The sequence below is a fragment of the Takifugu flavidus genome, chromosome 9, assembly GCF_003711565.1.
Source record: "Takifugu flavidus isolate HTHZ2018 chromosome 9, ASM371156v2, whole genome shotgun sequence".
NCBI classification, from domain to species: domain Eukaryota; kingdom Metazoa; phylum Chordata; class Actinopteri; order Tetraodontiformes; family Tetraodontidae; genus Takifugu; species Takifugu flavidus.
In genome coordinates this window covers 798,680-823,117 of record NC_079528.1, presented here as the reverse complement: position 1 = coordinate 823,117, position 24,438 = coordinate 798,680, and the positions used below count along the sequence as shown (strand labels likewise).

At 46.4% G+C, this 24,438-nt stretch overlaps 1 protein-coding gene across 1 annotated transcript; it reads left to right on the top strand.

Annotated features, from left to right (window-relative positions):
- Positions 1–554: 554 nt before the first annotated feature.
- gabrb2a (gamma-aminobutyric acid type A receptor subunit beta2a) lies at positions 555–24,106 on the top strand. Its single transcript, XM_057042341.1, is given in 11 exon segments — positions 555–741; positions 839–939; positions 1,353–1,420; positions 9,422–9,642; positions 15,728–15,810; positions 18,394–18,531; positions 18,676–18,828; positions 20,223–20,384; positions 20,387–20,466; positions 20,916–21,056; positions 22,053–24,106. Coding segments are annotated over 11 exon segments (1,578 nt in total). The 5' UTR covers positions 555–667; the 3' UTR covers positions 22,410–24,106.
- The last annotated feature ends 332 nt before the right edge of the window (positions 24,107–24,438 follow it).

The window sequence follows — 24,438 nt, the reverse complement described above, 5'->3', positions numbered from 1 at the left end:
CCCGTGGCTTCAGAAATGTGCCCCAACCTGAGAAAATGAATTGTGAGATTGTGTTTCCCATCTCACCGTTCCGGTCCGGTGCTCCCGTTGCACTTTCAGATGTAGGCAGCGGGGACATGGGTGAGGATCAATGTGCTGCTCTGCATCTCTTTATCTATCTAGGAAGAAGCTGAATTTGCGTTTCATTGATTAAACTTTGTCGCTGCCCCCCTCCCCTCCTCCACCCCACCGTTTTTAGCCGTCTAATATGCTCTCTGACATGAAAGCTGAGGGAATAAACTTGATCTGAACTTGCCATTTTGAACACTTTAACGCTACACTGCATTCTATCATTTGACCTTGTCATGTCAGGAGCAAACTTCATCTGCTGAGAAACAACCCCCCTCCTCCCCTCAAACCCCCCCAATAAAGAAGCCAAAACAGTTGCCACTTGTTGTTTATTTCACTCCTGACATGAACGTTTGTCTCTTCATTACGCGCAGCCACTTGTCCCTTTAATATTTTTCTCTGCATTGGTAACTGCTCATCCACCATCATCGCTCTCCACTCTTTGATGTGCTGCTGGCTGCACGCATGCGCCTCTCATTGGCTCCTCTGCACCGTCTGGAGTAAGTTGGATGCGCGCTCTCCTCACTCGCATCGGGAAAGCACCTCAAAAGCTGTTGCGATGGGGAGGATCGGGAAAAGCCACTTTGGGATTTTGACTTTTTGCTCCCTCATGACTTTTGTCTGGACTCAGAGGTAACCTCGCCCGTCCTCTGTCTTGCATGTCATGCGGCGCGATGCGAGATATTAACAATTCTGCATTACACCACATTTTCTTTCTCTCTCTTCCCAGCGTCAATGATATCAAAGATCCGAGTAATATGCACCTTGTAAAAGAAACAGTGGACAGACTGATGAAAGGATACGACATTCGATTGAGGCCAGATTTCGGAGGTAACGAGCAAATTGGTGGAGGAAAAAAAGGAGGGGAGGGGGGTTGCCATGTTCTCAACCCGTGCAATACAGGCTTAATGGATCGCAAAATCTGCGTTAATTAACATAATCATCCATTCGCTGGCAAATGGGTTGTTTCCTTTCAGCTATATGTGAGACGACGTGCGCGTTTGATTGGAGAGATACGAAGGCTGTTCGATCCTATTCAGCCATTCTACATAAAACATGAAATTCCCAGCGTTTTAAGTTCGTTTGGGTCTTAAACGTCTTCTTTTCACGGGCCAATGATGCACAAGTCTGCTGTAGGTGGAAGGCAGCAGCGAGCAAACTGAGCGTGCGTCACGAATTAGTAAATTTTACATGATCGGCGAATTATTCATGTGTGTTGTATCAATGCCTGCTTTTCCTCACAGGTGCGCCGGTGGCTGTAGGGATGAATATAGACATCGCCAGCATAGACATGGTCTCTGAAGTCAACATGGTAGGTGCACCTTTTCCATTATCACTCTGCTTGGATGCCAGTGATCGCCTGCGTGGCACGGCTGGAATACATCCGAAGTGGGCTAGTTATCACGGTTCAGCGTGTGTGACTACATGTGATCGAATCGGGCGAACGCGAGCCTTGTTCGGTAGAATCCATTTCACTGGGGCTGGAAGGCGGGGGGCTATTTTTTAATAATATTATTCCAACACACCAACGTCATCCTCGCCTCTGTCTCCGCATTTGCAGCTCTACAGTGTTGCTGCATTTGAATTCAAAACACACACTCACTGGCGCACTCGGACGCACAGCCCCGGCTGCGCGCATGAAGGGCTACGTGCGTGTGTGAGTTGAATTTTGTTGACATTCCCCTTCCCCGATGCGCGTAGCTACCTACACTAAATAAAACACGTCCTTCCCCATCAAAGCTGCATTTTGTTGGCTTTTAATTCGGCGAATAATTACATCATCACCATGTGCGTAAACGATTCGTTCCCCCCTCCCCTTTTCAGCCTACTTGTCAGTTGACGCAAGCAATTTGTTAATAATACATGTCTGCTCAAAATCGCTGACGGACGTCACGTGCGCCTTGGAGGGGGACACAGGAAAGTTCGGCCGCCCGTGCAGGAGCGGCACCTATTGATCCGTGTGACTGACAGCTGGAACCGCTTCGGTACCGCTCAGATTTAATCTGCTGTATTTTAAGAGGAGAGCATTGGAGGCAGTATAGAGAATCCTGAGCAGGAGGGAGGATTGTTTACAATGCAGCCCCTCCACGGAGCAACATAACAGAGCTGTTATATAAGAACATGGAGAAAAAAAACAGGACAAGTGGAGGGATGTGAGTTTTCTATTATCAACTGGGCCAGTTCCTCAACTGGTCTGGTTAACGTTGCCAGTGTGTGCAGCTGCTGCTGGTTTTCTGCATTGGATGCGAGTCCTGAATGGTCAGAATGCTTCCTTTGGTGGAAAAGATTTATTTGGGTAGAGGATGCAACCAGAACGGAGGAGCCTTGGGGGTCCGGAGAGATTTGAAATAGAAACCCCTCACTCCCTTTCAGCCTCTCTCTCTCTCTCTCCCTCTCTCTCTCTTTCTCTGTCTCTGTCTTCCTCCTCCATCCTTTCCTCCCACCACTTTGACTGGATCCCTGGCTGTGACTCTGGGCTCAGCAGCCATGTAATCCACCTCTGCCTTGCTCCAAAGGGTTATCTTCCTTAAGAACTGGGCCTCTATGTGAGCATTCATCTGGAAAAAAACACTGCTTTATACATCCATGTATATGTGCGCGTGTGCGTGCGTGTGTAATAAAAGACAAAACTGCACAAACAGTGAATAGTGACTGACGTCATGCAACTCCCCCTGGCTATGAGAGAGTGTTCGTCTCACTCATTTCTCAGAAAAGCTCTTCCGGCCTGATCTGCACAGGCAGGCAAATTTAGACAGGAAAAGTTACGGAAAAGAAATTAATGAAAAACATTGGAGCGGGGTTTCTCTCGCCCCGCGAAGGAAATCCTTGATTTGACTTTCACAGCGGGTCACAAACTCCTCATCTTCTCCTTTTCAAAAACAATCCCGGTGCAGCAGAACGGGGAAATTGATCTGAGCGAAATCGATGAAATCTGGACGCGGCGCGATCGCCAGGACAAAGCTGGTGACCCGTGCTCAGTGCGGGGCCACTTTGATCTTCCTCATCCTCAGAAGCTGCTTTTAAGATTGAAGTAATCAGAGTAAAGAAAAGACGAGATCATTTATTTAGCATTTAGTATTCCTATGTGGTAGAGTGAGTTATTTGTCTGTGGATCACAGTGAGGGTTTCGGGTCCAGCTCCAGGGCCCAGGGAGGTGGAGATGAAGGTGGGGACAAGATAAGGCTTTCAACATCTGCTGGTCAGGGGATTCGACCCGCTGTGCTTCTCCAACCTTAAGCGTGAACATGAAGTGGGTGAAGAGCAGAGAGGTGGATGTTACTGCGACCAGGTCCTTCTCCTCTGATGTTAATGGACATCCTGGTGGAGGCTGAGGAGAAGGTGCTGCAGTCCTCAACTCCACACGCGGTTTCTCCATGTAAAATGTCGTTTTCAGGTGCAGAGCCGGCGCTGTATATTGTCTGAGGCAGTGAAAACACAAAATTACTTGTTAGGGGCTCATAATAATACTTCTGGTGTATTACTGCATCATACACATTGTACATATTGTTACGTCCTTCTTTGCCAGTGCTGTTTAAATGTACCTGTAATCAGGCTTCATCAAAGCGCTGAGAGGCGTCTGCAACGACTTTCTGCGATCTGAAATTGCTTCAGATGAATCTTAAAAACAGGATTGAGGCGTTCTTCAGGCTGAGCAGACAGAGGAATCACATCAAAGTCTTCATTTAACCATTGACACTGGTTAAAATGTCAACGATGCTGCATTTTAATCAGGCCAAAAACATCAATTTCCATTAGATCCACATTGATCTGAACCTGTCGTGAAGGAACTGTAACCTTTTTTCTGCGCTCACGTGACACAAATCCACAGCTTCTAAAAATTTATTTATTTGTTTTTATTTTTAGACCGCATCGAGACATCGAGTCTTGCAGCTGCAGTTTGAAATCGTGAGAGGAAATGGTGTAATTTGCTGCGAGCAGTGAAATCTGTATTCTAGAGCGAGCCTGCCATCATGGCGCTGAGCGGGTTTTGGTTTGCAGACAGCTGCTCGCTCTTCTAATTAAAGATAAAACTGCCTCTGGTGGAGGATGAACTCTGCATTTTGGTCGGGGCTGATTGAAGCCATTGTGGCATTTTTCTCCGTCTGACGTGAAGGGCATGATGGTTACCGAGGTGGTGTTTGCCTATGAAATGGGTTCCGCGTCGGTGCGCGTGCACGTGTGTGCGATGGGCACGCATTAAAGGGGACGGTCTCACGTGCGTTTGCTTCACAGCCGCGTCCACTTTACTTTTTGAACAAGAAAGGCCCGTCGAGACTCAAAGGTCAGCCGTGTTGTCGGGCAAAAAAAAGTAGCCGCGGTTGCTGCGTGACATTACAAATGTGCTATTTTCAGAAGGAAGTGTCCTCCGTGTGTGAGGTGTGACCGCACATCCTCGCCGGATGGGCCTCTGCCGACTCACCGGACCCGTGCAAAATACGGCACACGTATGATATAATGGGCGAGACTGCCCTCTGCCAACAGCCGTGACCTCCAACCCTTCGGTCCTGGTCTGCTCGGTGCTGGCATCCCGCTCCATCACTCATCTCCCTCACTTAGCAGCTGAAAATTGCATTTGCATAATGCTGTTTGTTTTTGCTGAAATCACAGATCCAGGAACCAATCTTCTGGTTACGGTGCATTAAAAAGTGCTCTGCACACAGCCAGCGCAGCTGATTAAATAAAACTGGAGTCGGTTGTCTCAGTGCTGCACCAGCGCTGCATGATAAAACCCTCGGCCTTCGCGCGTGCATACGTTGAGCATCGCTGCGGCGTGGCACTTGGAGGAGAGAAGAGGAAGGTAAATGAGTATTTTCACTCCTCTTCCTCCCTTCATCTGGCTTGTTAATTACATGTAAAATACCTGAGGTTGGTGGTTGTTAAGAGGCGCTGCCTGTGCTATAATACTGATCTCTGAATGTTAATTAGCTGACTGTGAATTAAAAGATTTAAACAAACCAGCTGTGGTGGCTTCTGGGATGGAGGAATTAGTGGGGCGTGAACGCTCCCTTTATTACGATCATTATACTGACACGTGCTGGTTTCTGGTTTCTTTACATCATCTTACCGTCAGCAGGGAGGTTTTGACCGGTGTTTGTGTGTGTGTGTGTGTGTGTGTGTGCGCGCGTGTTTGGAGAGGTGGGGGGGGTTGCACACGCGTGTAAATTAGCAGCAACCATTTTGATCCTGTTTGTCCAAACTGATCCTGTTCCATTTTATTTTCAGCTTGTGGAAAATAAGCTTGTGTTATTTTTACTCAGTGTTTCCATGACAACGCAGCCGTTTTTAGTGGATCTCCGGGAGTCAAGGAAAAGCAAATAGGGCCTCTTATTCTAGGTTCTTTTTTCAAGGTTTTTGATCACGTTGAAAGTTTTTTTTTGTTTTTACTTTCTTTTTTTTGTTTTTCTTTTTTTCTTTTATACTTTTTTTGCCCTTTGAATTCTTAGTAATTGTGATTCAGTCTCAAGCACCTCAGCATGAGTTGGATAGATTTTGTATGTGCATATATAAGGTATATATATATATTTAGTTGTATATTTTGTATACAACTAGCTCATATAGATGGAGGAGCCAGTTACAGAACACATGATGCATATTTCTACAAGTGAAAAATGAACCGGTGTAGTGATCTATAACTGGAGACTCTCCCTCATCTGAAAATCAAGCTGATGGTATATATTGCTACATATATCTTGATACAGATGCGCTTCCTTGGTAAATGTTGACTCAATGTCTTTGTCCAGCTCTGATCTCTCAGAAGCATTTTCCGAAAGGCTGGAGAGCAGCTTGTAAAGTCATTAGTTGTGCTGAGTGGACACTGAATTAAAGATTAATGTGGTCAATAACAACATTAAAGTGAAACAACATTTAATCCTGCATCTTTTTGTACGCAGACAAGGACGAACACTGAGCTTTAGATATCATCCCAATAAATGCACATTTGTGAGTGAAACCTCTTTATTTAAAAAGAAAACATGCAAGTGATTTAAATTATTTTCATGTTTTTGAGTCTCACCAAACTTCTAATCGCTGTTATTACCCATTTGCAATATCCGTCAGAGAAGACTGTCTTTAAAGGCTCTGGACGATAGCGGCTCCATTCAGAGCCTTAAATGTGATGATGACTCCCGTAATGATTCTGTCAGGCATTTTCTCCACTGAAGCTAAGTAGCTGAAAAATGACCCATTGGTAAAAGAGTCACAAAGGCGTCCGTGTTGTCACTTCCCTCAGGACGTGTACAAGCCGACTCATTCAGAATGCACTGACTCCCCCGCCCCCCCGACCCCGAACAGTTAACCACACACAGTGTGACCACAACAAATGAACGGGCTCAGCACGACCAGCTGCTGTGGCGTCTCCTCCAGCGCTGAGACGAGAAGGAGGTAGACGAGCTCCCGGGACGTCTGCGGGGCAGCGCGGGCCCGGGCGCTCGCAACACGGCCGCCCCGCCACCCGGCTGTGTTCACAACCGCCGTAGAATACCGACGGCAGCCATTTCTTCATCTCCATCCAGCAGCTGAGCAGTATGTACTGTTCCAGTGCGTCTCCCTCCCGTGTCGCTGGTGACAGCTGATGTAGTTACAGTAATGGAAGTCTTGTAACAACTGTGGCCTGTCACATTTCTCTGAGAAAAACAAATGTACTCCTTGTCAGTCTGTCGGCTGTTTAATGGGGTTATGTTAGCCCAGAAACTGCAGGGAGGGAATCCATTGTGCAGCTGTGCGGCCGTGACGTTTTGAACCTGTCCCGGTGTGCACGGCCGTCCCGTCCACGTGTTAACCACCCTCTTTCTTTCTTTAAATGTTTATGCCACAAGATGTCTCCCTCATTGATGCTGGCTCCGTGATGTCAGCGTGCCTTCTGAGGAGTGACAAGGAGACTGAAGGTCGCTACAGAGACCGACACTGCAGCGCGGGATAGCCTGTCTCGCGCTGATCTGCAGCTTTTTTGTCTCCCCGCACGCTGCTACACTGGTTCTTCTCTCTGCGTTTGGAAGAGGGGAAAAAATGTTTCCAGTGACTCAACCGCATGTGTGATTTAGTTGTGACATTAATTCCTCTGCGCGTCTGTTATGAATGTCATTCGCTTGCGACGTTTTCAGTGTTTCGCCAGCGTTCGCTCTGCACGTGTAATGGAACCATCGGGTGACGCTGAGCGTGCTCCACTTTGCACCCCTAACCGAGCTCAAGTGAAGTCTGGAGTCAAGCAGCACCATCTGTGAGGCCGTAATGATGATTAGAGCACAGCCGAGAGGCTTAGGTGTTGTTCTGTGCATCTCTATAGTTTTTAAGGCCACAAATGTAAACAGAGGCCACATCAGACCCAGGCCTGGTTAACCAACCGTGCTCACTTTAAAAAAAAATAATCTTGTTAGCATTTCTGACAAGTGTTCAAGTGTTTCCTCAAAACCTCTTACGAGAGTCTGATAAAAGTCGGACAGTCCCATAATGCAGTGCTTCATTAATTCAGAATGCTTTGGGAGGCGAGTTGAGAGAGCGGAGAGAAGAAGAAACAAGAAAAAAAAGGGATTTGCAAAATTATGTTGCGCTCAATTAGAATGTACTGAAATTAGTGATGTCAGAAATATGAATGAATATTAATCGTCATTGTATCTAAAATGGAATCACATGAAGGCGGTTTTCTTTAGAGCAGACCCAAACCCAAACGCTGTCTGCTTCGCACATTTGGACCTATGATGGAGTACATACATATAAACATCTAAATGTTTGATTGATTTTATTTTATTTTTTTACAATTTTGTTAAAAAAATTTAAAGGCTTTGTATGTAAATCTGCAGTCATGCTGTGGTTTGGACTTTCGGTTTTGGCTTCAGTGTCGCTAATTTAGTTAGGGACACAGTTGCAGTCTCTCCCTCTCAGATCTTTACAGCTCCTTGTGTCGATATGGCAACAAATTGTGTGTTAAAAACAGGGTGCACTGCAGAAGATGCTGCTTAAGTTGACAAAGAGGTACAGTGAGCCTGCAGGCAGCAGTTAATGATCCCAAAGGTGATGGAGACGTCGGATCGACAGGCTGATAATAAGACAGAGAGCAAGTGCTGTGTGTGTGTGTGTGTGTGTGTGTGTGTGTGTGTGTGTGTGTGTGTGTGTGTGTTTCAGAGAGAGAGAGAGAGGAAGGGTTCAGGGCAAGCTTTGTAGGGCAAGCCGTTGACGTTTCCCTCCTTAGAAGATCAACATGGCAGCAGCTCATATATGTCTAGATGCTTTGTTTTAGACGTGCACGCTGAGAGGAAAGAGTTTAGGAGCAAAAATGGCGAAAAGCTTCCCTTCACATGATGGCTGCCTGGAGAAGAAACTCAAGGGCCTCGCTCCTGCGCATTTCTTTAAAAATTAGTTCTTACTCGCGGATTATCTGCAATATACTGCAACGGAGCAGATTCGACTGCAGTGCTCTGTTTTCCTGTGTGGGTGTAAGTCTTTTTTAAGAGTGAGGAGCAGAGGAACGAGAGGAAGAGAACGGAGAGGAGTTACAGTTTACCGCTTCATTACCGAGCTTGTGTAAAAATAAACTATACAGTATTAAAAATGCAGCCTTTTTTTTCTTTTAAATTTCCCAAAATCTGGAAAACACTTGTGTATTTAATGATGTATGAACACAGACTTGTCTCTTTGTCCCCTGACCGTTTACATTAGTGGCTGAGCTCATCTTCATCGGAGTGAAAGAAGATTTTTTTTTCAGCTCAGCACAACATTTAAATAAATAAATATTAATTTTCAAAACAATGGTGGCTGAGAACGATCCCCTCTGGTTACAGTTTCAAAACTAGGAGAGGAGCATTGAACCCCAGACGCCGCGGCTCTGAGTAGAGCCCGTGGCCTTTCCGATGACCAGCAACCCCTCCGGCGACCTTTTCACGATGCAGAGTTCGCGTGAGGCGCTGTCACAGGTCTGCAGAGTCAGGGTGATGAAATGCTGGGGTGCTCCCCATATTCCCCAGTTGGGGTGATACTTGCACAAAACATTCCCATTTAGAGAAGCACCGGTGACCAACAAGGTATCTGAAGAGGCTCAGGTGCTCATCACACGTGTTGAGCGTCTATTTCCTTCAGATCAAATGGAAATATTTCACTGTTTAATGACCTGGCAGATTAGACACTGACCTAATCTTGGAATCCACAGATTTTGCTGCCAAAAGTGGCCCTATTGCTCTTCCGTAGTGTCTTAAAATCAAATTGATCAAATATTTAACCGACTCTAAAGTAGATGCAGGCTTTTATGTCTGCTTCCCCTCCCCTCTGTGAATAAGCAGAATTCCCAGTTCTCACATGCTCCGTTCCCTCGTCTGTCTTCCAGGACTACACCCTGACCATGTACTTCCAGCAGGCGTGGCGGGACAAGCGTCTGTCCTACTCGGAGATCGCGTACAACCTGACTCTGGATAACCGGGTGGCGGATCAACTGTGGGTGCCAGACACTTACTTCCTGAATGACAAGAAGTCCTTTGTTCACGGCGTGACTGTCAAGAACAGGATGATCCGACTGCATCCCGACGGCACCGTCCTTTATGGACTAAGGTGAGGTAATGAGGCGACAGATGAGGCGTTAATATCGGCTGATAATGAAGTAATTATTCGGTTTGAATGAGTATAGTAGAAGAAATGGACCCGACAGACTTTTTCTCTGAGATAAGCTTTATTATCACATCAGCATTAAGATTATGTTTCATGATAATTCAGAACTGATTCAACAGCAGAAGTCCTGCTAAGTAAATGCAGTAAGAAGCATGAAATAGAAGCAAAATAAGAGTAGAATGTTGTGCCTGGCGTGCCATCATATCATCATGGTCATTAGCATCAATATTTGATTGGTTAAGATCATTAAAAAATAAAAATCAGGTCACACGGCGCAAATGGTGCCAGTCAGCTCGTGGCTGTGCTGCGCGTCTGTGAGACGTCTCTCCCTCGGCCACTGGACTGTGATGTCTCTGAGGAGGCCGCCGTCCATAATTGATAAAGCATAATCAATAATGTAGCAGTTCAATACAAACACTGACACTGTATTTGTACCGATGCTGCGTGTGTGACATCCATCATCCTTTGATCCATCACCTCTCCCTCGTGTGTGTGTGTGTGTGTGTATCTGTGTGTTCATGTACTTACTACATACCGAGGACCCAAATTTGCATTCCACTAACAAAGTTAGGACTATTTTGGGAAGTGAGGACATCTTGGTTGGTCTTCACAACGTCAAAAGTCTGTTTGAGGGATAAGACCTAGTTGTAAGTTTGAGGTTAAAATTGGTTTTAGGTTGGGGGGTTGGTTGGGATGGTTGGGATGGTTAGGGTAAAGGAGCTGGGTAGTACATTATGCCTATGGAAGTCCTCACAAAGATAGAGGTACGAGGATGTGTGTGTCAAGTGCTTTATATTCACTTATTCTTTCTCCACGTTTAGACCTCCCTCTTGCAAAGAAGCTGCTTAAAAAATTTACGCATCTGCACTGCACCATATTATTAATTTCGCTTCAACAGTTGTAATTTATAACCCTCTGACTCAATTATATAAGCCCGACACATGTTTTTGCATAACAGATGAAAGCAACGGGGGCTAAGAGTCGGTAGTAAATTCTGGGGTGTGCGTGCTGCAGGCGGACACGGTTTTTACCGCAGATATGATGTCCTTGTCAGTGCCGCCGCCTCCCGGCTCCTCTCCTTTTTGGTTTGTGGGGTTTGGGTCCAGGTTCGGTTTGACGCTAGCGAGTCCAGACACGAGCTTCTGTCAGCGTCAGCCCGGCCAGATGCCTGTACGCTCTGAGCACGCTGACACATACCTGCTGAGACGGGCCGGCTGGTTGCAGCAGTGAGGCTTCGGTGGATGTGGAGGAGATGGCTAACTGAGGGGAGATCAGGGCAACAGCTTGTGTGTGCACACCCGTCCTGCCACGGCGTCACACAGCATTACTGCCCGCCTGAAGAGTCATCTGAGTCTGATTCATCAGCGTGACTTTCCGCCATATTCTTGTGTTGATGTCCCTCATCAGATGATACAAAAGCACAGTTTTTCAATCAGTGCTGATTATTGAGATTGTTCTGAGCCTTCAAAAGAGAAATACACTATCACTTGCACAAGATATATGTGCAGTTTAATGTATTATAAATATAGAGACAACACTTTATCTCTCCTTCCAACTGTAAGATTGAAGCCACTGAAGCCTGAAGTTTGGGCGCTGCCATCATCATCATGTGAAGCCAGAGTCGACATGATGACTAGAGTAGCCACAATCTGGAGATCCCACCCACAAGGCGGGAAAAAGTTGAGACACTCCAGGATAATCTGATTTAAAAATAAAAAATACATAAATGTAATTGAAAAGCCAAAATGGCAGGTTCATTGGTTGACCAGCAGGGGGCGAACATGCACACTTAGCCTATTTGTGTATATATTGATTCACTGTACACACACACACACACACACACACACACACAACACACACACACACACACACCACACACACACACACACACACACATTTAATTGCTTGTGTTGTTTACTCATAATTCTGTTGATATACAGAAACTGTACAGTACAAATCCTTCTCTTCAATTACCATGAGGAGCACAAAAGTGCAACTGTGCTCCCAGCTGTCACTTTAGAGCTCAGTCGACTCTCGGGGAGAGGTAATGTGATCTAATTACCAAGTCCCTGACAAGGCTCCACCAATAACACACAGGTGGCAGAAAATGCAGACGCCACCAAAAAGCGGAGAAACAATCACGGGCTCCACTTCCTGTCACTTTATTCAGGATAAACCTCTGAATGCACGAGCTGTCACAATTCTGAGGGCGGTAGGATGAGGCGTGAAGGTCAGGCTTTGCTCAGAATGCAGAATTTGTCAGGATTCTCTCTCCCTCCCCGCCTCGGTCTCCCCCTCACACTGAATATTGAATATTGTAGCTCCTCCTGGCGAAGACCCTCCCTGTGTTGTGGAGACAGACACCCTCTTTTGTGAGGGGTCCTCACTGAGGCTCAGGAGGTGCCATGGCGAGAATGGGAGGAGAAAGCTGCTGAGTAGAAGAAGAGGGGGATTTTGGTCCTGTCAATACGATCAATGCAGGTTCTGCATCGCCGTTAATGCGATCAGTGGCTCACTCAAACTACTGATCGGCCCGGTTTGTACTTTACATATTCCCGCCCTCTCTTTCACACACACACACACACACACACACACACACACACACACACACACACACACACAGAGTCTTGCAGACATTTTCCTTTCAAATTTGGCTCTCTTGCCCATGCAGACAGAGACAATCCTGCCTTCTGTGTTTCCATAGCTCCAAACGGGGGCTCTCTATCCAAAATGGAGGAAGCTTTTCCATCTTAATTTAATTTCCAGCTCTGTTGCAGCATTGGTGCAGCAATATCTCAACGTAATTAAGGAATGTGCCGTAGTTTGTAACCTGAATCTCGCTCTCCGCGTTGACTCCTGAGTCGTGATGCTCCCTCGAAATGAGATTCTGTCTGGGAATTCGTGGTGGTTGTGTTGTGTCCGTAAACAAGGTCATTTGGAATAAAGGTGCACGGGCTGCCTTCAGGGTGACTATACACACACGGACACACACGTACATCGCTCGTAGCCCGGGATGAACTGTGAGGGAACATGCACAGAAGGAAAAAAAATAACAGACTTTTTTTTAGAGCTCTATGTCCTATTAGGTCCGACGCAGAGCAAATGAAGCGTGTTCGAATCTGCGTGATCTGTAAGAGCGCAGCATCTCCTCCAGCAGGTTGGGATGGAGTGGGGGTGGTGGGGGGTGGGGTGGGGGTGTGGGAGGGTGGGGGTGGGGGGGTAGGACCAACCGAGAAGACGGTGAAGACGAAGCTATCCGCGCCAGTCTGTGGTAAAGTCTTGCTGCAGAGAGGCCGAGAATAAAATGCAAAGATGCAGGGAGGGAATCCTGCACACAAGCCCCTGAACGCATCCTCCCCCCTCCCTGATTATTTGCCGCCTGTCAGCTGTAGGCGCGGGCAGGGGCCGTACTAGCGAGGGCAGCGGATGAAGAAGCTGCTCTTGATCAGCGACGCCAAGGCACTGACAAAAAGACTCCACGCTGATGATGTAGGTGGGCTATAAATAGGCTGTTATTTTTACCCCTGTCATTTTGGCCTCATTTCCACTTTTCCCCTGCGCTTCCTCTGCCACACCGAGGATTCGGCAGCGATGGTGAGCGGTGACTGAGTGGCTGCTGGTGAGCACAACAGCCAGCAAGTTGTGGCCATAAAAAGGTGTAAACTAGGACAGAAATAAGACTCCTGCATTAATCCCCCAGTGCGCCATGGCCCCGCTTACTGGCTCTTATATAAGAGCCCACAGAGAAGGAAAAAAGGGGCAGTGGCAGAGAGAAGGAGAGAGAGAGGAAGAGGCAGAGAGGCTGGATGTGTGAGGGGAGGAAGGTCTTCATCTTAAAAAATGAAATCCTAAATTTGCCAGCCATGGACCCCGGGGAGCTGCAAGTTTTATGTAGAAGCATTTCAAATAAACCCCAGGTCTTAATTATTAAAGACAAAACATTCTTCAAGATAAGTTAGCAGTTACGACAGCGTGAGAGAGTAAAAGAATCACCATTTGCTTTCTTTAATACGCTCTATTTCTGTTATAACCGGTGTTTTATCCTCCCTCTGCATGTGTGGACTGGTCTGATGGTGGACTGGTCTGATGGACTGGTCTGGTGGACTGGTCTGATGGTAGACTGGTCTGATGGACTGGTCTGATGGACTGGTCTGATGGTGGACTGGTCTGATGGTGGACTGGTCTGATGGACTGGTCTGAGGGTGGACTGGTCTGAGGGTGACTGGTCTGATGGACTGGTCTGATGGACTGGTCTGATGGACTGGTCTGAGGGTGGACTGGTCTGACTGTTGACTGGTCTGGTGGACTGGTCTGATGGACTGGTCTGATGGACTGGTCTGACTGTGGACTGGTCTGATAGTGGACTGGTCTGATAGTGGACTGGTCTGACTGTGGACTGGTCTGATGGTGGACTGGTCTGATGGTGGACTGGTCTGATGGTGGACTGGTCTGAGGGTGGACTGGTCTGTTAGTGGACTGGTCTGATGGACTGGTCTGAGGGTGGACTGGTCTGAGGGTGGACTGGCCTGACTGTGGACTGGTCTGATGGACTGGTCTGATGGTGGACTGGTCTGATGGTGGACTGGTCTGATGGTGGACTGGTCTGAGGGTGGACTGGTCTGTTAGTGGACTGGTCTGATGGACTGGTCTGAGGGTGGACAGGTAGTCCACTGATGTGGACCCCCCATCAGTGATGTCCATGCTATTCCAAGCATCAGGGATTTATTTTTTTACCAAAGGAAACAGGCCAGTTTGTCCTCTCATTAACATCAGATTCATTTCCTGGAATTCTGAAGGTGACCCCGCTGGAATGACGGACTTCTGTTGAAGCTTACGCGTCGCCTGCTTGCGTCGTTCGCAACCTTTTTTATTTTTAGTTGTGAATGAATAAATCATGAAACAATAATGTTGACTGTAACTTGCTGTGACAAGGGAAACCCAAGGTCATAACAGATACTTCAACCTTTACTGGGAATTCTCCCACAGGCACCTTTTATTGTTAACGTTGGCATGGCGCGTGCATGTGTGTGTGCGTGTGTGTGCGTGTGTGTGTGTGTGTGTGTGCGTGTGTGTGTGTGTGTGTGTGTGTGCAGATGCTCAATTTAGTCCGTGAATAGTTAACTGTGTGTCCAGTCTCTCTCTGACGGCCTCGGGGGCCGGCTCGGCTGGGTGCCAGCTCGTCTTCGCTTTGGCCGACTTGACGTGTCGTCAGAGAGTCCTTCACTCTCAGCGAACCTGTCGGACGCGGCTGACTCACGCCGATGGCCTCTTTGTCGCGACCAGTTCTTGAACCCTGTTCCAATGGGACAAAGTACCAGTGATCCCATTTGCGCCGCCGCTCTCGGAAAAAGCAAAAAAAAAACCGAAAAAAAACGCAGCTACGATGGTTACCAACAGGAAATGATGCAACGCATGCAGAACTAGAGGACGGTACAGTTCCTGAGGTATTTGTCTCGATATTTATTCGCTGTTTTTACAGAAAGCTTTATTTCCCTGAGGTGATCTGTTGTGCAGCAGTAGTAGGTCTTCAGTAGATGTACGCTGATCTTAGGGGAGCTGTCTCACCTCTCAGCTGTTTGTTTCATCTTTCCTCCCACGAGGAGTTTGTCCATTTCCTTTCAGACGGCGTCTAACATTGACAAAAGGACACTTTTTTCTTCACTCTGTATGTTTTGATCGCTGTCTTCTTAAAATGTGCCGATCAGCCTGGAGCAGAACGGTGCTCGTAAAAGGTAGCTGAGAGATTAAATTAACCTCATAGATAGTAAGTTGCGTTTTAAGGTCTTAAATTGCAGCAGAGGACGATCAAAGTGCCACAGTGGCGCAGAATAAACGTGAAAAAGCAATAGATTTCCCACCATTTCATAAGTTTGACTTCATATTTGTTTGTGTTTGACATCTTCCGGTTGAGTCTTCCTTCAAACAATCTGGTGCTTTTCACTCGCCGCTTCCTATCGCAAAGGTTAAATGAAGTGAGCTATAAATAAATGAAGCATATTAAACATCTTCCATCCCACCTTGTGTGTAGGATCACCACAACTGCAGCCTGCATGATGGACCTACGCCGCTACCCTCTAGATGAGCAGAACTGCACCCTGGAGATTGAAAGCTGTAAGTACCGTTCCTCCCGACAACCGGCTCTCACGCCCACATGCACGCACGCACAGAACCCAACCGCACGCTCAGCTCCCAAAACAGCCGGCCCGGCCCGGTAGTGGAAAGGTAGAAGACAGGTTGATAAGACTGCACATAAAATGCTGAGAAAGACTGATGAGATATCAGGCTATATGCATCAAGAATGGGAACATCACTAATGGCTCACTGACTGATAACATCCCGCTTAATTAAGTCAACTCAACTGCAGTGGCTTCCCAAGGCAGAGAGGAGCCTGATTAGGTCCAGTGTTTCAGGGATTTGCTGATAATAGAAGTGCAGCTTCAAACTGCTTCTGTTTGTTCAGTGTACGAGCAAGAAAAAAGAAAAAGAAGCCAATTTTCACACAGAGTTTGTAATTGTGCGTGATCTGGCGTTCATGAGTCGAGGGGGGGAGGGAAAAAAAAGAGGCCCTCTGCCTGTTTTATCAGGGTCCCCGGAGAAAAGGATTATGGGGCTGGGATGTGGTGTAAGGCTCAGTCTTTCTGGGTTTGATCACACCATTGCCAGCAGCATTAAGAAGCAGAAAAACAGTGCGGGTCAGAACCGCCTCTCACTGCTCCACTCGCATTACGCTCACTGTCTCTCTCCTCGTTCTGTTTCTCGTCCTCTTCTCTTTTTCCCCTCCTCTCGCAGCCTTTTTATCTCTATCACTCATATTCAGTCTCTTTTCTTCTTCTCACCCTTCTCTTTTATATTCCCCCCCACACACACACATTTGTTCTTCCATCTTTGTGAGGACTCTTCTAGAAATGGTGCATCATCCCAATTACACGCCCAACCCTAACTTTAACCTTAACCCAGGTATTGACCCTCAAACGGTCGTGAGGAACTGTGAGGACCCGACAAAATGTCCCCCTTTCCCAAACAGTGCTCACGATGTAGCATGTACAGGGACACAAACGCACAGCGCTAGTCTTGATCAGCAGGCGCTATCTGCTCTCATATGGATTAACTGGCAGTGGTTTTAACGTCGGGTTCTCCTCGTGCCAGAGCGTGCTATTTTATTCAGACTAATGAGCCCAGAGAACTCTCGCTTCCCTTGATAAACTTGATGCATTTTTAACAGACACGAGTTCCCCCGATACATCAGCGGCTCACCACTGCTGGGGCCGCTGGCCGCCCCAGTCTGTCTGCACCCAGCAATAACTGATTGTTCTCCTGTCAACGTTTGAGACTTCCTGTCGTTGCTGCATTTTTACGCCGGTTGTTGAGTCGGAAAAGCTGGAAAATTCAAATGAAAATAAAAGATAGCTGGAGATCAACACATTTGATGCCAACAGGAGGGAGGAGGCTCACAGGCCCATGTTTGTAGCATTGTGCTAACAGTGCTTTAGCGGTTTACAGGGGATGGAATCACATGATTGTGCTGTAACACTGTATAAATTTTAGATGTCCCAGCTGTTTTAGCGAATGGAATTGCTTGTACTGAGTGGATATAACCACATTTAAACAGCGATTGTTCCGTATGCATTTGTAGATACGGGGAACTTCCAGTGGTGATTTCAGTGCACTTGTGCCACAGCTTGTCACAGACGTTACAATGTTACAGCTTTGACGGCGTGCACACCGACACACGCAAAGTCATATCACATGTTCTCATGCGGCAGTAGCCATACTCTTAACGACACTGTGAGTCCTGCATGTGCGGGATTTGCGGGCTCTCCAACCTAACCTCACCTTTAATGTCGGAGTGTTAATTTTTAAAAACGAAAGCCTCGCAGTTTAATTATTCATCACATCTGAATTATAGGTCACTGCATCTATTTTGAGTGAGCAGCGAGAGACAAAACTGCAGTCGCAGATGGTTCCTCCCTCTCATGCAGCAGCTCCTTTTTGAGCCGGGTATTTCCTACAACCTCGCGGTTCACCCCATTGATTAGAAATGAATGAACAGACTTACTGTTTATCATGCAGTCTTATCATGTGATCGTACCCAATATGCCTGAACAAAGCTCTTGATTTCTTCTCGTTAACGTGTAGGAACCTTGACTCACTCGCTCTCATAGCCTCTCGTAGTTGATCTAAATTCATGTGCATCTGTAAAAAGCTTGTAGCCCTTTTGAATAATCCTAACATGCTGTTAGAGCTTCCGTGTCAGACGGTGCAGGTCATCAAACCTACTGACCTTGCAGCCATTTTCCTGTCAGCATTATTCGCTTTTATGACCGCTGTTGGCTCGAGGAGGTGAAAAGAAAGCTTCTATAAACGTGGATTTTGGTAAAGTGTTCGCTGAATTACGCGGTGTTTCCACCAGAGAACAGTTTTTTTTCCTACCCTGTAAAATTGACTCTGCTTAAAGTTACAGTTTAGGATTAACTTCTGAATTAACTTACCAGTGGTTGAAAAAGCGTTTATTTTAAAAGGCAACCGTAACACATGTCTCCCAGGGTTAAGGTCAGGGCTTCGGGACACCAGGAAAGAGTAATAACCCTCTACAGTGATATTTCTGTGCTGCAGACGGCTTAAACGCGCTGATCTTGTTGGGTGTTGTGTCTCCTTTCCTGTTAACGGCCGATGATGTTGCTCTCTCCTCTGCAGACGGCTACACCACAGATGACATTGAGTTTTACTGGCGGGGTGGGGACGGCGCCGTGTCAGGGGTCGATAAAATAGAGCTGCCGCAGTTCTCCATCGTTGATTATAAGCTCATCTCCAAGAACGTGGTCTTCTCCACAGGTACGGGCCGTCACCTCTTCTTCCCTCCGTGTGCACGTTTGTTGAACTGCAGCAGGAACCTTCAGTGTAAACCGGAGACACTGAAACGCACGCTCGCTAGTGGGCATCGGTTCAGATCTATTTCTGTCCCTGTGCCTCCTTCAGGTTCGTACCCCCGTCTGTCCCTCAGCTTCAAACTGAAGAGGAACATCGGCTACTTCATCCTGCAGACATACATGCCCTCCATCCTGATTACCATCCTGTCCTGGGTCTCCTTCTGGATCAACTACGATGCGTCGGCTGCCAGAGTGGCCCTGGGTATGACCTGAGAAATAATAAACAGCAGCCGGGCAGAAAACAGGCCCCGTTTAATGTATATGAAGAGTTCCTTAGGTCTGCCTGCTGTGTGCTTGCGTCTGTGACGACACTCCTCTCCCAACATCTACGTTTTCTCATTAGCTTCAAGCATGTGAGTGATAACATTGTGTGATAGGCTGCCTGGCTAAATGTCTGTTGTTCAGCGATGACTATATGCATGACTCATGCAGAGCGAGAAGCGCTGCAGCTCGACCTTGAAGCGTGCTGTCTCTCTCTCTGCCTGTCTGTCTGCCTGTCTGTCTGTCTGTCAGCGCCCTCTCTTTGGTCCGAACTCATCGGAGCCAGTTCGCGTCTGAACTACGGCAGAGTTAAAAGACGGCCGATTAAAACGCCCCTTAAACATCAAAGTTAATGTATCAGCCCCCCCCCCCCTCTTCCCTCAATGTCACACAGCCCCTCTGGTGAAATCAAAAAGCATTTCTCGTCTACTCATTGGTTTTCGGAGAATGGGACCCCTGGCAGGTCAAACGCGGAGCCTTGAGAGGCAAACGTGATAAAATACAAACGTGAAAAAAGATTTACAGCAAGCGAGAGATGAGACGCGGACGCCGCCGTGACGCTGCCGGCCGCCAGATTATTTATAATAACATGTGAATCTGACCAAGTGCAGATTGTGCATGCAGATGACTAATGTATCAAACACAGCTCATATGTATGTTAAAAGCAGGTGAATCGTGCTGTGACTAATGGCAGAGGGCTGAGCCGTGCTTTTCATGGCGTGCACATTTGGCTACGTTCGGCTGCATAATTGGATATAAGATGTAACCACGGGAAATGCGTACGGTCTCCGGCTCAGGTGGACCTCGTTGCCCAAGTGTGTGCTGCATTCATCTGGATCTGTTTGCTCCAGATATGATGCGCGATAAGCACGTGTTCACCTGTCCCCCTCAAAGACACAGGTGTTCTCTTTTCCATCCCAGTATAGAATAATCAAAGATGACTTCATATTTCGGGTACCTTCTCCACGGGGAGATACAGTATTACAGTGCAGACCTGCAGGAAACACAAGTTATTACATTTGTTCTCATGATTTTTGCTGATAATTCCGACTCTCAGCCAGGCTGTTATGGCTGCAAGGCTCTAATTTAACGCTATGAGATGAATGTCAGCATGTTTACGTTACTGCATGAGTGAATTTAGCGTCACGTCGGCTGACTTTCTGCCTGCATCCTAACAGAAGGTGCTGGGCCAAGACACACGGTTCCGTCAGTAGGGTTCCGTGAACAACTGCGTGGGATTTTACGACCCGTTTCGCCGTAATGCGGCGACTATTCTGCTGCTTGATGAAGCCGATAGAGAGACGGCTTTCTAACCGTGCAACCTGTGGTGTCCAGGGATCACCACCGTGCTGACCATGACCACCATCAACACCCACCTGCGCGAAACGCTGCCAAAGATCCCCTACGTGAAGGCCATCGACATGTACCTGATGGGCTGCTTCGTGTTTGTCTTCCTGGCCCTGCTGGAGTACGCCTTCGTCAACTACATCTTCTTCGGCCAGGCCCCCAGAGGCAGAAGAAGGCTGCCGAAAAGGCGGCCACGGCCAATAACGAGAAGCTGAGACCCGATCCCAACAAGGTAGGGGCGCAGGCCGGCTTTGTGTCGTGGTTCTTTTTTTTCCTTTCTCGTGCTGTCAGTTAATGTGAATGTTTATCTGTGTGGGAGGGAATGATGTTTCTCCTCTCAAGGTCAATGTGATACTGTGAAAAATGCCTGATTTTCTGACTCTTTTGCTCTCCAGCTCTCCATTCCTCACTGATTTTAGCCTTGTGTATCAGCTATACTGCTCAAACCAGGATGAACGAGTGAAGGCAGAAGCGGCGAATGGCTTGTGCTTCCTCTCCCAGATTCTGTTTTTCAAACAGGACGGCACCTTGAGAGAAAAAAATTCAATTTCATACAGCTGCTAAAGCTAGCAGGAACAACAGCAACGTGGGAAAAAAAATCAAATCAAACACCGTTTCCTTCTGAGTGTGGCAAGCTACGATTTCCCCCGAAGTAACAGTGCTGATTTTGTATGCTTGCAGTGGCTGGTGGGAAATGTAGCTCAGAGAGATGATGCTCTGTATGCCAGAATGAAACAGAGGGAAATTGACGCGTATGACTCGATGTGGGATCCCCTCTTTGTGGACGATGCCGCGTTAGGACTAGGCGAGCAAAGAAATAAGGTACTGGAGGTTTTGAAAGTCAAAACTTACTGTCATTCAATCTGAATCAAAACAGATCAGAGGCACAAAAAAAAACGCTGTAGTTTTTTTTTTTTTTTTTTTGATTTCTTTGATTTCAGTAGATTTTAAGGCAACTTTGATCATCACTCCCACCATTGTGTTTTCCCCTCTCTTGGTTTGCTCTTCATGCATTTTCCTGACAAACACGGTTCGGCAGTTTGATTTCCAGCGGGCTCTGATTGAATCAGAACCCGGACCACACATCTAAATTGATGTGAAGAAAACACCAGTTGTTCTCTCGCACAGTAATTACGAAGATTCGGGCTCTGCCCATTTTCACCGGCAGTCCAGAATTCTTCTTCGACAAAGCGAAGTCATTTGAAAGATAATAAAGGTGAAAAGATAAATAGCGCTTTAAAACAAGCTCTATTTCCGGCGGGACGGAGCTGAATTTAGACTCGTTCTCCTCTTAGGAGTCAGGCCATGGATGAAGAAACGTTGATCCGAATTCACTTCCCACAACGTCCTGAACCCTTTTTTTAGCCTACCTCTCCTCCATCTCTGCAGAGTTCTTCCTACTTTTCTCAAACCTTCTCCTGTCATATTTTTTGCTTTCACTTGATTCTTTTCCTTCTTTTTTTATTTTTTTTTTTATTTTGTTTGTCTTGTGAATGTGCAGAATTTCAACCTGATTGAAATTCTGAAATGACAATGAGAATTTGTTCATGATAGTTAATTTTTTTCCCACTCTTCCAGGAATGTTACCTCATAGTGTTGTGGTGGTTTGCTCATGCAGATATTGATTGACAGATGATCAATAATTGACAGCAGTTTAAAAGAACACTAACCATTTGCATTACCCATTTTACCCATCAATACTCTGCACCTGCTGCACTTGTTTTTAATGATTTCCTACCAGAATGACGTTAAAAATAGTTAGATTTCTCCTCAGCAGCAAACTGTCATGGCTCCACCTGTATTTAAATTCTCACGCAGATGATTCCCGATGACAACATCCTGTTCAGCACCCTGGAGATGAAGAATGAGATGGGTGGGGCCGGGGATCTGTCCCGGGGCCTGGGAGCCCCCGGTGACCCACGCAACACCATGCTGGCCTACGACAGCACGACACTACAGTACCGCAGAGCCGCTATGGCCCGCCAAAACTATGGCCATAGCGCCTTGGAGCGCCACGCCCAGAAGAAGTCGCGTCTAAGGAGACGGGCCTCGCAGCTGAAGGTGAACATCCCAGACCTGTCCGACGTGAACTCAATCGATAAGTGGTCCAGGATGATCTTCCCCACCGTCTTCTCTTTCTTCAACGTCGTCTACTGGCTCTACTATGTCCATTAAGCCCGGCGCCATCCAGTGGCGAGCCTGCAGCGGGCTTGTCAGAGAGGTGAAAAAGATGCGAAGGTGAGAGAGATGTGAGAGAGAGAGAGAGAGAGAGAGAGAGAAAGAGAGAGAGAGCGAGAGAGAGAGAGAGAATGAGAGATGAACAGTGCACCAACTTTTTTTAGCTGGTTCATCATAGACAAAAAGATGCAAAAGCAAAGACTTTTGGATGGACTGCAGCAACACCCAACACTTCAGTCTGCAGTGACTCTTTCAGTATCCGGGAAAACACCTTAAAACAACTGACAAACACTCGAAAAAGTGGAGCGAGTTTTAAAGAGACAGAAACGGTGCCTGTTCCAGAGTTTCAATATATCACTAATATTTGTCATTCGTAGCTTACTCTCTGTGGATCAAATATTTATGCTTGTGTTTGCATATACTTTAAGGATTTGTTTTGTTTAGTATCTATTTACTTCGTAGCCGAGCTGTCTGCATCCAGGAAAGCTTTAAAAATGATTTTAAAAGGAGTCATCCTTGATAGTCTATTTTTCCTATATTTACTGTATATCGAATCATCCTTTAAAAGCATGCTTCTGTTTGATTTCATTTGCATCTCAGTCATAATGGCGCTGGAGTGCAAAGCCTTTTAGTTTCACTAGCTCAGCGTTAGCTTGTTGGTCATCGCTCGCAGCTTTGGCCCACCTGGGTGATGTTTGAGCGTCGCTGGAGGACGTCAGGTGGACGGAAGCTCTTTCTCGGGACATCCCAGTGTGGCTTTTTACGGCGCCAAAGCTTGAGAGAGGATTTTTTTTTTCCTTTTTTTTTTTATGCGTTCATATTATCCAGTGAAGGAGTGAGATTGTGATGCTTTGGCACTTTAAGTTTTGCGTTTGCTGTGCTGATGGAATCAAGCCCCGACTTTTTTTCTTTCCTTTTTGGTGATTTATTTTTTACTTTTTGAAGAGAACATTTGACTCCTCTGTACTTTCTGCCATCTTGCTAGGAGCTTCGGAGGCGAAGAATGGCTTTAATGTGCTGGTGTATGAACTTTGCTGATCAGTGAGCCAAGTTTCATCGCAACCAGAGTCGCTGCATAAATATGGCAATCCACAATCATCATTATCAGTAGAATTGAATGATAAAACTATGAAGCGTTTCATCGTGATTAGGTTTCTGTTTCTGAAAAAAAAATATGTGTAGATAAACATAAAAATCATATTTAAAGAAAAAGAGATGATTCATTTTTATAAATCAGTACTCTCATTATTGTGTAAATATGGATTTATTCTATTTAAATGGGTCTCTGTTGTTGTTTTTGCAGTTAAATTACAGATCAAATGTTTCATTCAGTCAAAAAAGAAGAAGAAAAAGAGCAACTTAACTGGTGAAAAGAAAAACACAATTCACAGCTTTGCTGACTCTGTACTTTTTGGACTTTTTCCTTTCTTTTTAACGGACTCTAAAAGCATCTACTTGCTGAAACTAAAGCACTTCCAGACTTTTGGGTCGTTTTGTTCTGCAGAAATGACTAAACATGGACCCCACTATCCAGGCATTGAAGTCAGGCATATTTTGTACAAAGTTTCTGTAAATTCCAATTGTAATATTTCATAATGACTGTAAATACATTGTGTAATGATTGTCGGCAATTATGAAGATGTATCTAAATTCAATTAAAAGTTAATTCAGTCTATCACTTCAACAAGAGAGTACACTGGTGGCAGTTTTATGCGTCCTGGATAAATGTGTTCATGCTCCCCCCGTAGTTGGCTGATTATCTGGTTATGAGCGGGTGAAAAACGCCAAGTTACACAGGGAAGGAGGAGAAAGCAGGTGTGGAGCATGGGGGCCCTACTTGGAGATGATTCGTAAGTGGATGGAACGGCAGAAGAGAGGACGGAGCGGAGATCTGGGCTTAAAGGAAGACGAGCAGAGAGCCAGTTAGGGGGACACTGGAATCATTTGTAGCCCACGAGTGTCAGAGGCCAGATCTGCTGCTCTGAAAACAGGAGGACTGCATGAGGATTTTCATTCTCACAAGGAA